This window comes from Centropristis striata, chromosome 18 (assembly GCF_030273125.1).
Source record: "Centropristis striata isolate RG_2023a ecotype Rhode Island chromosome 18, C.striata_1.0, whole genome shotgun sequence".
Classification (NCBI taxonomy): Eukaryota; Metazoa; Chordata; class Actinopteri; order Perciformes; family Serranidae; genus Centropristis; species Centropristis striata.
In genome coordinates this window covers 32,972,483-32,987,869 of record NC_081534.1, presented here as the reverse complement: position 1 = coordinate 32,987,869, position 15,387 = coordinate 32,972,483, and the positions used below count along the sequence as shown (strand labels likewise).

Sequence of the window (15,387 nt, the reverse complement as noted above, 5' to 3'; positions counted from 1 at the left end):
GACACTGGCACAAACTGGCTGCAGCCGGACAGACGGGACATTGTTCTGGCTGTCGGAGGCCTCGGCTGCAGCCGGAAACTCTCTGAGGAGAAAGATCTGAAGAGGGCAGAGCCATACTGTACGCTGTCAAACACTGTTTGTTCCTGCTTCAAACACACACTGGGCTCAGGCTGGATTATGGTGTTACAGTATATCAGAATATTAAGAAATACTGACTTTAACACCGTCAAAAATAGGGCTGGGAAATATATCGATATAATAAATACATCGATGTATTTTTAAATGTTATATGGAATTAAACAATATTGCATATATCGATATAGTTAAAAAAAATGTTTTATTATTTCATAGGCTATTTTTATTTAAGATATTTTTTTATTTAAATGTGCACTTTATGGAGCTTTGATTTTAACAAAAAGATTCTCCTGTTGTTATACAGTATTTATGTTCACTTAAATAAACGGTTTCAATAAAACTTGTGACATGTCATATTTGACTTTGACTGAAGATTTTCTCTCACTTTGGGATAAAAATATCAGGATATATACCGTATATCGATATTCAGCCTAAATATAGACTTTAAACAGAATATTACCCCCTTTTCTTTGTCATCTGTCTTTATTACAGTCTGTAAGAAATGTGAAACTATGAAGAAATTGTGTCAAGAACTGTGCACAAATACTTCTCATAAAAAATATTGAAACTAAAAGTACAAACTCTCACACAGAAGAGTTTTTTTGTATGTGTAGTGCACAGCAGCCGCCACTAGGGGTCAGTGTCTGCAGGTAAAAGAGGAAACACGGCAATTTACAGGAATATTAAAATTTAAAATGCATCTGTCTCTGTTTGAGAGTATTTTGGGTTTAGTCCTGATGATAAAGGTTTTGGTTTGACTGTTTTTGGACGATTTCTGTCATTTTATTTAAGTTTATAGGATTTCCTACAAGCAGACTGCAAGGGAAGAAAAGCATGAAGCCAGGTGAAGGGAAGGGAACAGGAGGATGCTGAATGGGAAACTATGAAGAAATGGTGCCAAGAACTGACTGCAAAAATGCTTCTCATAAAAATATTGAAACTAAAACTACAGACTTTCACAGAGTTGCTGTATTTTTCTTTTATGTGTAGTTCTCAGCAGCCGCCACCAGGGGTCAGTGTCTGCAGGTAAAAGAGGCATCTGAGCTGAGAAACACAGCGATTTTCAGGAATATTAAATTTAAAATGCATCTGTCTCTGTTTGGGAATACTTGGGGTTTAATCCTGATGATAAAGGTTTTGATTTGCTTCTTTTTGGAAAGATTTTTGACATTTTATTTTGCAAGTTTATTGGACTTCCTATAAGCAGACTGCAGCGGAAGAAAAGCCAGGTCCATATTTTTACATCATACTCAACAACTAAAAGAGTTATTTTGTCCAAACCAGAGATGGTGGATGTTTGAAAAGTGTAAAGACTTAACTTTTTTGATGGTTTGGTGACTTTTATTTTAGTTTCTCTACAGACTGAATTAAGTGTGTTAGATGAGTTAACAACACAATATAACTTGTGTCAGTTCAGTGGATGAGAAAAACTTCAATTCAGAAGTTATACAGTTGTTTATTTCTGTTTAATAACACAAAACAGTTGCCAGAATTTTTCTTTCCTCACGAGAGTTTATGCAACAAGGCAAATTTGTTGCTGCTTGAGCTAAAATAAAAGCATCAGCAGCAATTCTTTCTGTTTCTTTAAGAAGTTGTAACCAACAGAAAGGGCTTTTTTACCCTGAACTGAACCTTGAAGGCTTTATACTGTCCTCGACAAACTCCACCTATAAAATACTTTACGTTAGGGAGAGTTAAAGTTCAGGGTCAGGGTTAGTTTGGGATTCATTCATGTTTTAACAGCTCTGGTAGAAGATAGAAACGTAGATCCAAGGTGCAAAATCACATGCTAATGCAGGAAAGTTGTATGCATAAAAAGATAGAAGGAGAAATAATCAACCTGCTTTTGATGAGACTTTAGTCAAAACTTTCTCTTAATCTTGTGCACAAACGTGAATATATTGTGCAACCATTAGTGCAAAAGTCAGCTTGTGTCCACAATAATTACCTCCATTTTTTGGGGAATGTGGAGCAGCGTAAAATGCTTTTATTGTTGTGAATAAAAGCTGAGTTCAGCTGCCCTCCTACGAGGAACTTCTGAGTGTTCACAGCAGCTTTTACCGCCCACAGAGGTCGGCTGCTTGATAGTAAACTGGTGGAGTAAAAACTCAAAGATTCACAGTAAAATCTGTTAAACTGGAGAAGAACTGCTGTAAAACTGCTGCTCAGCTGGACTGTTGGACCTTTGACGTTTTTAATTAAATTATAAAAAGAGAAGAGACGAAGCTGCACAAATGCATCAAAACTGACTTTTACGGCTAAAACCAACAGGTGGACACAACTTCAAACACTCCACTTATAACATTAGGGAACATTAGGGAACAGGAGGGAACGGAACAAGAGGTAAAATTAAGGAAGAGGAGGGAACCTTGGGGGTCATGTCGGGGCATTAGGGAACAGGAGATAACATTAGGGAACAGGAGAGAACATTAGAGAACAGGAAGGAACATTAGGGGACAAGAGGTAAAATTGAGGAACAGGAGGGAACATTAGGGAACAGGAGGGAATATTAGGGAACAAGAGGGAACCTTAGAGAACAGGAAGGAACATTAAGGGACAAGAGGTAAAATTGAGGAACAGGAGGGAACATTAGGGAACAGTAGAGAACATTAGGGAACAGGATGGAATATTAGGGAACAGGTGTGAACATTAGGGAACAAGAGGGAAAATTGGGGAATATTAGGGAACAGGAGGGAACATTAGAGAACATTAGGGAACAGGAGGGAACATTAGAGAACATTAGAGAACATTGGGGAACAGGAGGGAACATTAAGGAACATGTGGGGACATTAGGGAACATTAGGGAACACTGGGGAACAGGAGGGAACATTAAGGAACATGTGGGGACATTAGGGAACATTAGGGAACACTGGGGAACAGGAGGGAACATTAAAGAACAGGAGGTGGCAGGCGGAAACATTAGGGAATAGGAAAGAACATTCAGGAACAGGAGGGAACATTAGGGAACAAGAGGTAAAATTAAGGAACAGGAGGGAACATTAGAGAACAGGAGGGAACATTAGGGAACAGGGGGTAATTTCTTACAGAAAAAAAACTGTAAAACTGGAGAATAACTGCTGTAAACTGCTGCTCAGCTGGACAGTTGGACCTTTGTGATGGACGTTTTTAATTAAATTATAAACTGTAGGAACTTAATTCATGAGGAAGGAGAAGAGACACAGCTGCACAAATGCATCAAAACTGACTTTTACGGCTAAAACCAACAGGTGGACACAACTTTACACACACACACACACACACACACACACACACACACACACACACACACACACACACACACACACACACACACACGGCTGTGTTCCCATTAGAACTGTGACAGTGGTGTGTTTTATGGGTCAGTATTAGCGAGGAGGCTCTTTGCAGAGGAAGCACTCAGTCACAGGGGCCTTCTGGGAAAAGATTAGCGAGACGGACACCAAGCTTTACGGGTTTCCACGGCAACGACGGGCTCTCAGCGACATTAAAAGCTTTGCCGAGGGCGATATGGCACCTGATCCAGGCAGAAAAGTGAATTAAGGGAGGAAGAGCCTGTTTGTGTTGCGGTGAAGAGCCACTCGAGTCGACACGCTGCTGATTAATTCTGCACTCGAGATCATTAGAGCGTCAGGCTGTAAAGCTGCAGGTGAATCATCCAGTCAATGATGCTTTATGGCCTATAACTGTTACTGCCTTAAGTGACACGTTAAATCATTAACACACTTTAGGTAAAAGCATGTCAGAAGCTCCGAGAGGTTCAGGGTCCACCTGTCAGAGCGGGAAACAAGGACACTTTTGGGGACTTTTTGTCTGCAAACAGGCTGCTCCCACAATGCAACTGGGAATGCATGTGTGTTGAGCAAACAGCAGCTGATGTGTCTGATGAGTTTTATGCATATTTTAAGTATGAATAACAATTGTTTTGTCCAGGATTATTTCACATTTTTAACTGGAGGGTAAAAATATTGCAAAACATATTGCATATCGCATGAAAGACAGTTGAAACAATCAAGTTTAAGGTAGGGCTGCACAATTAATAGAATTTCAATCGTGATCACGATTTTGGCCGCCATGTGCTAACAGGCTAACAGTTAGCTCTGTAGCAGTACAGTGTGTATGTGCTAACAGGCTAACAGTTAGCTCTGTAGCAGTACAGTGTGTATGTGCTGACAGGCTAACAGTTAGCTCCGTAGCAGTACAGTGTGTATGTGCTAACAGGCTAACAGTTAGCTCTGTAGCAGTACAGTGTGTATGTGCTAACAGTTAGCTCTGTAGCAGTACAGTGTGTATGTGCTAACAGGCTAACAGTTAGCTCTGTAGCAGTACAGTGTGTATGTGCTGCTGCTGCAGGAGGTATTCACTTAGCGATCTCTGTTTGTTTACAACAAGCACCAGACACTAAAAACTGTTTCTATTGTTTGTTTAAAAGTAGTGCAATAAAATACAGATGTTTTCCCTAATGTGATGAATAATCCTGATTAATAATCGTGATTATCATGTTGCCCATAATCGTGCAGCCCTAGTTTAAGGTGCTGTTTTTTACTGGAATCTATTAAATCTTTTGTCCAAGTCATCTTTTTTATTGCATGCATTCTTATTTCTTGTCTAAATCTGGCTCCTACATTTCCCACAATGCAACTAGAAACCCACGTAATAATCAGACAGCAGCTGTGCAGCCTGCAGCAGAGTCTGCTCAGCTGATTTCTTTCTGACTCCATATTCCAGGTTCTTTTAAGGATAAAGGTGATTTGAAAGCATTTGTTCAAACATAACTGAAGATAAAAGGATCATCATCATCATCATCATCATCAGCTGTGTGTGTGTGTGTGTGTGTAGTTTGGAGGGGGCTCACCTTGCCCCTCCCTTTGAGAGGTTCGATGGTGAGGCTGTCGGCTCCGATGTCCACGATGGTTCCCAGCTGGAACCCGTCCGCTGGGTGGGGCGCCCACACCGGCTTCCCATCCTCCATCGCTCCGCTCTCAGGGCTCTGCAACACACACACACACACACACACACACACACACACACACACACAGACACACAGTTAGAGGTTTGGAACCTACCAGCCACTTCTTTACTCCACTTTAAACTTCAGACGCTTGTTTATGAGCTGTAATCATTTACAGCTTTTTAAATGCTTCACTGCCTCGAAGGAAAGAAGCATTTCTGTCTTCCTTGTTCCTTCAAAACTGATTTATATTGTTTTCTCTGCAGCCAAAACACTCAGAAGCCCACAAACACTTCTGTTAAAGTCATGAGCTCAAACAGCACGGTGAGTTACAGGAAAAAACACAAAAAAATAAAAAGGTAAATATCATCTAAAACACTACAAAAATCAAGATAAAATCGTCATGAAATAAATGTTCTGCACATGAAGCAAAGCTACAAGATTCAGGGAAACAACACACTTTAAAACTTTAAATATGGCACCTGTGTCTTTTTGTGTAATTTTGTGTCTTTTTTGTGTAATTTTGTGTCTTTTTGTGTAATTTTGTGTCAATTTTGTGTACTGTTGTCTTTTTTGTGTAATTTTGTGTCTTTTTGTGTCTTTTGTGTAATTTTGTGTCTATTTTCTGTAATTCTGTGTCTTTTTTGTGTAATTTGTGTCTTTTTGGTTATTTTGTGTCTTTTTTGGTAATTTTGTGTCTTTTTTGTGTAATTTTGTGTCTTTTTGTGTCATTTTTTTGATTATTGTTTTTTGGCAATTTTGTGTCTTGTGTAATTTTGTCTTATTTTGACATCTGAAACTTCTTCTTTTGAGAGATATATTTATATTTTCTCAACCAACCAAAACAATAAAACCATTGGATATTAAAATCTAACAAGCATTTAAACATTAACAGTATTTTCTCTGCTTTGATTAAAGTTTATTAGCTTTTTAAAAAACTGTTTCAAATGAATCTCAGCACGTTTTGAAAGGCTGGGAAACTTTAAAAGCACTTTTATTACTTTTTAGTTCAAAACAGTTTTTGCTGACAGAAGTTTTAAAGATGTTTTCCTGTTTATTGTTGCCTTCCATGTGTAACAGCAGCAGTAATAATAGTAGTAGTGGAGGTTGTTCTGTGTTCGCTTCAGTTTGTAGATGAATTATTGAAAATCAAACACAAACGCAGGACTCAACACAAACGGCATCGACTCTCTGAGCTCTCTGGAGCTTCACGGCCGCCAACAAACCAATTACAGCGTTATTGAGTCAGGCAGCAGCAGCTCCACTTCCTGCTGCTGGGACGACGCGTTCAGGGACACTTCTGATGCTCCGAAATCAGATAAACTCTCTAAATATGTAATAAAATCTAGTTGTTTAACTTAATGAAGGTGGCGGGAAGATGTAGAAATGTAAAAATATAGTTTTTTGTTGGACTTATGGATTCATTTATTTAAATTATATATTCAGACATGGGAAAAAAATATTAAAACATCCTTTTTCTTCTATTTATTGTTCATTTTTATGCCTGGTACAACTAAAGGTTCATTTGTTTGGACAAATATAATGATAACAACAAAAATAGCTGATAAGAGTTTAATTTAAGAACTGATATCTAGACATTTAACATGGTTTTATTGATAATAACCTAAAGCATTATTAATAAAAACCACTGAAATGTCTAGATATCAGCTCAGCTGTTTGCACGAAATAGATTCTGTGAAAAACATAAAATTCTGCAAAATTTAGCGCAAATGTGAAGCCATGAATGATTCAGCTGAGACAAACAGTCACGTGACAAAAATTCACTGAAAATCTGTTTACGAAGAGCTGAGAGGAGAGGACAGGAGAGGCTGTTTACACAGAGCAGAGAGGAGAGGACAGGAGAGGCTGTTTACACAGAGCAGAGAGGAGAGGACAGGAGAGGCTGGAAACATGACAATACTGAGAATATGTACAATATGTGAAGAAAACTGTTTATCGTCAGTAATTTTGTGTCTTTTTTGTGTCATTTTTTGATTATGTTGTCCCTTTTTTTGGTTATTTTGTGTCTTTTATGTAATTTAGTGTCTTTCTTTGGAAATTGTGTCTCTGTTTTAGTAATTTTGTATATTTTTGTGTCATTTCTTGTTTATTTTGTCAAGTCAAGTCAAACTTTATTTATAAAGCACATTTAAAACAACCGGGGTTGACCAAAGTGCTGTACAGACATCACAGTTGCAGGAAATACGGTAAAAACTAAAAAAAAAACTAAAATACTAAAATACATAAACACAGTGCAACAATAGAATAAAATAAATAAATAAAAATAGAATAAAATAAATAAAAAATTTAAAAATTGAATAAAATTTAGTTTTTGCAAAATGTCCACTTAAACTTGATTTTGTCTTTTTGGGCAATTTTTGTGTTTTTTTGGATATTTCTCTTTTTTTTTTTACAACATTTATGACACATGTGGACACTTGGAAAAGTGTTTATATATAAATTCAATTTTATTTAAATATTTAATATATAATATATCAGAGAAAATCTTCTCGCAATGTATTCTTTTCTTCCTGGTTTCTCTCATTCTAACTGTGTTATTCTGCACAAAGACTGTTTTTGATTTGTTTTGACTGTGCTGATTCCACAGAGCTGCATTATATATATATATATATATATATATATATATATATATATATATATATATATATATATATAATGCAGAGAAACACAAGGACACAGAGAGGAAAAAGTGACAGAGGGAATAAATAAAAACCTTGCTGGAGCTGCTTTGGGGTTCAGATGGTTAAACTGAACGAGTCCAAAGTGAAGAAACCAGTTTATTTCCAGCCGGGAAACATCATGACGACATTAACATGAATGAGATGATGTCACAGAGTCGCTGTGAGCCAGGTCTGATAGTTTCCACCCAGCCTCTCTCTCTCTCTGGCTTCCTGCCAAGCTGCTAACTTCATGAGAGCAGTGAGTTTAGTGTGGGAAGTTAAATAATAATCACCTCTCAGTCTGAGAGTCATCTCATTCAATAAGAAGATATTAAACATCTCCATCTGACGACAATCGTCTCTTTATGAGCCGGTAACTGGAGCAGAGCTGCTACCAGGTGATTCTCTCTCTGAGTCTTTAAATGTTGGTGAGGAAACAAGCAGAGTGCATGTGATCCTGCAGAGGTCAGAGGTCACACACTGTTTGTCATGTTTTAACCCTGGGGCGGGTAATATTTCAAGAAAAAAGGTGCAAATTTACTAGATTAAAGTGGCAAATCTACATGAAAAAAGTTTCAGATTTAAGAGATTTAAAGTGGCAAATCTGCGTGAAAAAAAAACGCAGATTTACGAGAAAAAGGTGGGGAAAAAGCAACTTTTTTCTCGCAGATTCACCACTTTAAATCTCATAAATCTGCGACCCACTTTAATCTCGTAAACTTTTTTCCATATGTTTTTTTTTTTTTTTTTACACATTCTGGCTGTATGTAATATCCTCCAATATTCTCCAGGGTTGAAATATAATAATAACAAAAAACAATTTTTTAAACTTTATATCTATGGTTTGCTCAGTAGTTGTTGAAAAGATTTGATGTGGTGAAAGTTTATAAAAATATTTATATATCACATATTTATGACACTTGTATGAGAGGAACCGTTTCGGGTCCCGAAGAGTCAAAGTGTGAGTTCATTTTAAAGAATCCTCGCGGGTTAAAAGTTGGTGAAGTAACAAACTGTGTGGATGTGACCATGCAGAGGTCAGAGGTCACACACTGTTTGTCATGTTTTAGAAATGAATGTATCTCCAAACATCACCATAAACACACATCATAGTTGATGTGAGTGACTTTTAGAGGACAGAATGCAGCTGTTTAACTGTCTGTATGTCCACATTATAGATATATTCCCATGAAGAGAGCAGCTCTCCACAGATGAGTCATTATAAGTTGATTTAAGTTGCTCCAAACGTTGCTAAAAGTGGCCAGATGAGATAATGTGCTTATTTGCATATTTGTGACATCACAGTGCCTGCAGGATTTGTATGTCTGACTTTGTGCTGTCCAGCTTCTGCAGTTTGTGCAGTCTTGTATTTCAAAAAACTCTTTAAAAGCCAGCTACAGATGTACTCTCGTCCAGCAGCCTCTTGCTCGGTCACTCTCTCCTTTTCTCCACCTCCACCAAGGCTCTGACCTACAGGTGAGTTTCCACTATAGTCGAATACTCAGAACGAGGCGGGTCTCCCTCGCCGAAACGCCCCGAATTTAGCCACTCTAGCGGCTCATGTTAACATGTTCATGATAGGGATGTGCATTTCAGGCAAAAGTACTATTCGATAATCGTGGGGTACTAATCGATTAATATTCGAATATTGAAATACCAGCGAAGTAGTGTTCCCAACTTCCCAACTTTGTTGCTAAATTTAGCAACTTTTCAGCCCCCCTTAGAGACTATTTTTCAAGAAAGCAACTGGAGACAAATCCAGCGACTCCTTCTTACTCTTCTTAACAAGATGGATTTACGAGAAAAAAGTTGCAAATTTACTAGATTAAAGTGGCAAATTTACAAGAAAAAAAGTCAGATTTAGGAGAAAAAAGTAGAAAATTTAACTAGATTAAAGTGGCAAATCTGCGTGAAAAAAGTCACAGATTTACAAGAAAAAAGTTGCAAATTTACTAGATTAAAGTGGCAAATCTACAAGAAAAAAAGTCGCAGATTTAAGAGATTTAAAGTGGCAAATCTGCTTGAAAAAAGTCACAGATTTAGGAGAAAAAAGTTGCAAATTTACTACATTAAAGTGGCAAATCTACAAGAAAAAAAGTCGCAGATTTAAGAGATTTAAAGTGGCAAATCTGCGTGAAAAAAGTTGCAGATTTAGGAGAAAAAAGTTGCAAATTTACTAGATAAAAGTGGCAAATCCACAAGAAAAAAAGTTGCAGATTTAAGAGATTTAAAGTGGCAAATCTGCGTGAAAAAAGTTGCAGATTTACGAGATAAAAGTTGCAAATTTACTAGATTAAAGTGGCAAATTTACAAGTAAAAAAGTTGCAGATTTAAGAGATTTAAAGTGGCAAATTTGCGTGAAAAAAGTCAAAGATTTAGGAGAAAAAAGTTGCAAATTTACTAGATTAAAGTGGCAAATTACAAGAAAAAAAGTTGCAGATTTAGGAGAAAAAAGTTGCAAATTTACTAGATAAAAGTGGCAAATTTACAAGAAAAAAAATTGCAGATTTAAGAGATTTAAAGTGACAAATCTGCGTGAAAAAAGTTGCAGATTTACGAGAAAAAAGTTGCAAATTTACTAGATTAAAGTGGCAAATTTACAAGAAAAAAAATTGCAGATTTAAGAGATTTAAAGTGGCAAATCCACAAGAAAAAAAGTTGCAGATTTAAGAGAAAAAAGTTGCAAATTTACTAGATTAAAGTGGCAAATCCACAAGAAAAAAAGTTGCAGATTTAAGAGATTTAAAGTGACAAATCTGCGTGAAAAAAGTTGCAGATTTACGAGAAAAAAGTTGCAAATTTACTAGATTAAAGTGGCAAATCTGTGCGAAAAAGTCACAGATTTACGAGAAAAAGGTTGCAAATTTACTAGATTAAAGTGGCAAATCCACAAGAAAAAAAAGTTGCAGATTTAAGAGCTTTAAAGTGGCAAATCTGCATGAAAAAAGTTGCAGATTTACAAGAAAAACGTGGGAAAAAAGCAACTTTTTTCTCATAGATTTGCCACTTTAATTTCGTAAATTTATTTCTCTAAATATTCCCCCCCTCCCCAGGGTCCGTATGTTTTTTTTACACATTCTGTCAGTATGTAATATCCTCCAATATTCTCTAGGGTTGAAATTTGCAAGTATTTCAATGAGTGTCCTATTAAGGGTTAACAACAGAAAATAACGTTAATGTTTCCGTCTGTGATCTGCGTCTCCTCCACCTTAATGAGTCCTTCCTGTCCCATGCTACAGCCTGAAGCTGATACATGTTCTGCTCATTAGTTCTTTAGTTCTCTAGTCTTGTCAGGATATTTCAGACTTCATGAGAAACTAAAGAGCAGAACTTCTGGGAAGTCCTCTTGGCTCCTCCCACTGAGAGAACAAGAACAAAGTTCTGACCAGGTCATGTGTCAAGAACACAGAAAGTTGTTCTCTTTCTTTCTCTCTCTCAGGGCTGCAGGAACAGAATGACATCATCCTGTTCCTGCAGCCCTGCAGGAACAGAGAGAACTACTTTATATCAGCCGGCACACAAAGTTTCATAAAAACTGAAGAACTTTTCCTGTGATCCTGCTCACAAAGAGACACACTAAACCAAAAAACACAACCAGTTTGTAATGCAATGCTCATCCTTTAAATATAATCCAGTATAATAAAAGAGAATTCTGCTGCAAAACTAAAGAAAAACACCAAACAATGTCCATTTTTAGTGACCTAATACATAAGTTCAATTAAAAGGACGAATAAGGACGACAACTCTCAAAAAACAACCTTATCGTCAGAAAAAGATGCAAAAAAACACCATTATATAAAACTTTATCCAAAATGACAACAACAGTCATGAAAAAATGATTAGACCTCCTTGTTTTCTTCAGTTTTTTGTTCATTTTAATGTCTGGTACAACTAAAGGTTCATTAGTTTGGACAAATATAATGATAACAACAAAAATAGTTGATAAGAGTTTAATTTAAGAGCTGATATCTAGACATTTAACATGGTTTTATTGATAAAAACCAAAATCAATATAAAAAAAAACATGTTAAATGTCTAGATATCAGCTCTTAAATTAAACTCTTATCAGAAACTGAAGAAAACAAGGGTGGTTTAATATTTTCTTCCATTGCTGTATTTTTGGTCATTATGTGTCTTTTTTTTGGTCATTTTGTGTCTTTTTTCACATCTATTTTGGTCATTTTGGGTATTTTGGTCATTTTGTTTCTTTTTGGGTAATTTTTACATCTATTTTATTCATTTCTGCATCTATTTTGGACATTTTGGCATCTATTTTGGTCATTTTTACATCTATTTTTGGTCATTTTGTGTCTTTTTTGGTCATTTTTACATCTATTTTGGTCATTTTGTGTCTTTTTTGGTCATTTTCACAACTACAGTCATGGAAACATCCTTAATAATAACCAAAATCATTATGAATAAAACCATGTTAAATGTCTAGACATCAGCTCTTCAATTAAACTCTTATCAGCCATTTTTATTGTTATCATAATAAATGAACCTTTAGTTGTACCAGCCATTAAAATGAACAATAAACTGAAGAAAACAAGGGTGATCTAGTATTTTGTCCCTGACTGTATGTTTTGGGTCCATTCAGGGAGATACTGAGGTTATTGAGGTTATGATTTAAATAAAGCATGTCGTTCAGAGACACGTGAGAGAGATTCACCTGTTCCTGTCCCTGAAGCTGCAGCAGAAAGAGGCCAGAGAGAGAAAGAGAGGCTGGTTCAGAGAGAGAGAGGCTGGTTCAGAGAGAGAGAGGCTGGTTCAGAGAGAGAGAGGCTGGTTCAGAGAGAGAGAGAGAGGCTGGTTCAGAGAGAGAGAGAGGCTGGTTCAGAGAGAGAGAGAGGCTGGTTCAGAGAGAGAGAGGCTGGTTCAGAGAGAGAGAGAGGCTGGTTCAGAGAGAGAGAGAGGCTGGTTCAGAGAGAGAGAGAGGCTGGTTCAGAGAGAGAGAGAGGCTGGTTCAGAGAGAGAGAGAGAGGCTGGTTCAGAGAGAGAGAGGCTGGTTCAGAGAGAGAGAGGCTGGTTCAGAGAGAGAGAGGCTGGTTCAGAGAGAGAGAGAGAGGCTGGTTCAGAGAGAGAGAGAGAGGCTGGTTCAGAGAGAGAGAGAGGCTGGTTCAGAGAGAGAGAGAGGCTGGTTCAGAGAGAGAGAGAGAGGCTGGTTCAGAGAGAGAGAGGCTGGTTCAGAGAGAGAGAGAGAGGCTGGTTCAGAGAGAGAGAGAGGCTGGTTCAGAGAGAGAGAGGCTGGTTCAGAGAGAGAGAGGCTGGTTCAGAGAGAGAGAGGCTGGTTCAGAGAGAGAGAGGCTGGTTCAGAGAGAGAGAGAGGCTGGTTCAGAGAGAGAGAGAGAGGCTGGTTCAGAGAGAAAGAGAGGCTGGTTCAGAGAGAGAGAGAGGCTGGTTCAGAGAGAGAGAGGCTGGTTCAGAGAGAGAGAGGCTGGTTCAGAGAGAGAGAGAGGCTGGTTCAGAGAGAAAGAGAGGCTGGTTCAGAGAGAGAGAGAGGCTGGTTCAGAGAGAAAGAGAGGCTGGTTCAGAGAGAGAGAGAGGCTGGTTCAGAGACCTGCAGCTAGCAGGACAGGAAGTGATCAAAGGTTGCTGGTAACTGATTGTCAGGGCTGTAAAACGCAGCACTACACTCTGTGATATATATATATATATATATATATATATATAAAGAGGCTATTTAAGGAGAAAAGGAGAATCGATGCAGTAAGTGGTGGACGTCAGGCAGCAGATCAATAAAGTGTGATAATGACTGTGTTAGTGGTGCTGACGGGACAGGTGAGCTCAGCCTTTATACATGCACCATCATGAGTCTCTTCTGGATTCATTTCAGCTTTCTGAGACTGATATTATCTGAGCAGCAGAGCTGCAGGTCTGTGAGGAGGAAGCTGCACTTAGAGAGGGATTAATAAGACCAATAACCAGACCACATGGCTCCAAAATCCTCCTCAATACATGCAGAATAAGGCAGAAATACTAAAAATAAATAATGACAGATTAAGATTATTATTATTATTATTATTATTATTATATTAAATTGTTATATTATTGTTTTATTATTTTATTATTTAGTAATAATTTAATTATTGTTTTATTATATATTATTTCATGCATATTATTATATAATATTATTAATTAATTAATTAATTAATTAATTAATTATTATTATTATTATTATTAACAATAATGTATTATTATTAGTATTATTATATTAAATTATTATATTGTTTTATTATTGTATTATTTAATAATAATTTAATAACTGTTTTATTATTTATTATTGTGTATATTATTATATAATATTATTATGTATGTATTATTATTATTATTATTATATTCAATTCTTATTATTATTGTTTTAATAATTTATCATTTAATAATAATTTAATTATTGTTTTGTTATATATTATTTTATACATATTATTATATATTATTATTATTATTATTATTATATTAAATTATTATATTGTTTTATTATTGTATTATTTAATAATAATTTAATTATTGTTTTATTATTTATTATTGTATATATTATTATATAATATTATTAATTATGTATTATTATTATTATTATTATTATTATATTAAATTGTTATTATTATTGTTTTAATAATTTATCATTTAATAATAATTTAATTATTTGTTATTTTATATAGTATTATATAATATTAATGATGTATTATCAATCATGTATTATTATTATTATTATTATTATTATGATTATAATATAAAATTATTATTATTTCATTATTTAATAAAAATTGAATGACTGTTTTATTATTTATCATTTTATATATATATATTACTATATAATATTATTAATGATGTATTATTATTAACAATGAATTATTAAGATGGATTTATTTATCTATATATTTTCTATATATTTTTAATTCACTTTTTCTGGCTCTGTAAGCTCAAGATATTTTCTTTATTTTATTGCCTTTTTTTTCAATTACAATTTTTTGGTAAAATCCTCCTCAATCCATGCAGAATAAGTCAGAACTCCTACAAACTGTTCATAAATTCAGTATTTTGGTAAATGCATATAGTTACCTGATGTACAATCTGCTGTTAGCAGCTTAATAAACTCAGTAAAGCTCCCAGAGGAGACGTTTATTACTGTCTGCAGAGCTGCAGGACACGTTATATATAACAATAATTATAAAAGACTTCCAACATCCGTGTGCAATCAATAACATAATATGACATCATCATAAACAACTTTATTAGAGTCCATGCATGTCTGCACAGCCATCAGTTAGAAGTTAGAGAGAGAAAAGACGAAACATTGAGAAGAAATGTGAAAATACAAGCTGAAACCTGCAGCGCACACACACACACACACACACACACACACCCCTAAGTGTTCATTGTTCCTTATTTTTCCTTAAGTTTTGGATTTTTCATTAGTTTTAGTTTTAATTTTGTTGTGAATTTTTGTTTTCAAACTCAGTTAGTTTTAGTGAGTTTTTAGAGTGAGTTTGCTAGTTTTAGTTTAGTATTTATTTTTTTAAAATGCTTTAGTTTTAGTTTAGTTTTTACTAGTTGTAGTTTTTTGTAATGGGGTATTTGTTGGGTGGGAGATTAAAAGAGGTCACAGTAAATTTTGCCTTTATTTCC

At 35.6% G+C, this 15,387-nt stretch overlaps 1 protein-coding gene across 1 annotated transcript in view; it reads right to left on the bottom strand.

Annotated features, from left to right (window-relative positions):
* The window catches only part of myo6a (myosin VIa), a 227,596-nt gene that overhangs the window by 187,872 nt on the left and 24,337 nt on the right, over positions 1–15,387 (bottom strand). The window contains exon 2 of the mRNA XM_059355862.1: positions 4,988–5,122. Within this exon, the coding sequence (XP_059211845.1) occupies positions 4,988–5,104 (117 nt within the window). The 5' untranslated portion in view covers positions 5,105–5,122. The remainder of the gene's footprint in view (positions 1–4,987; positions 5,123–15,387) is intronic.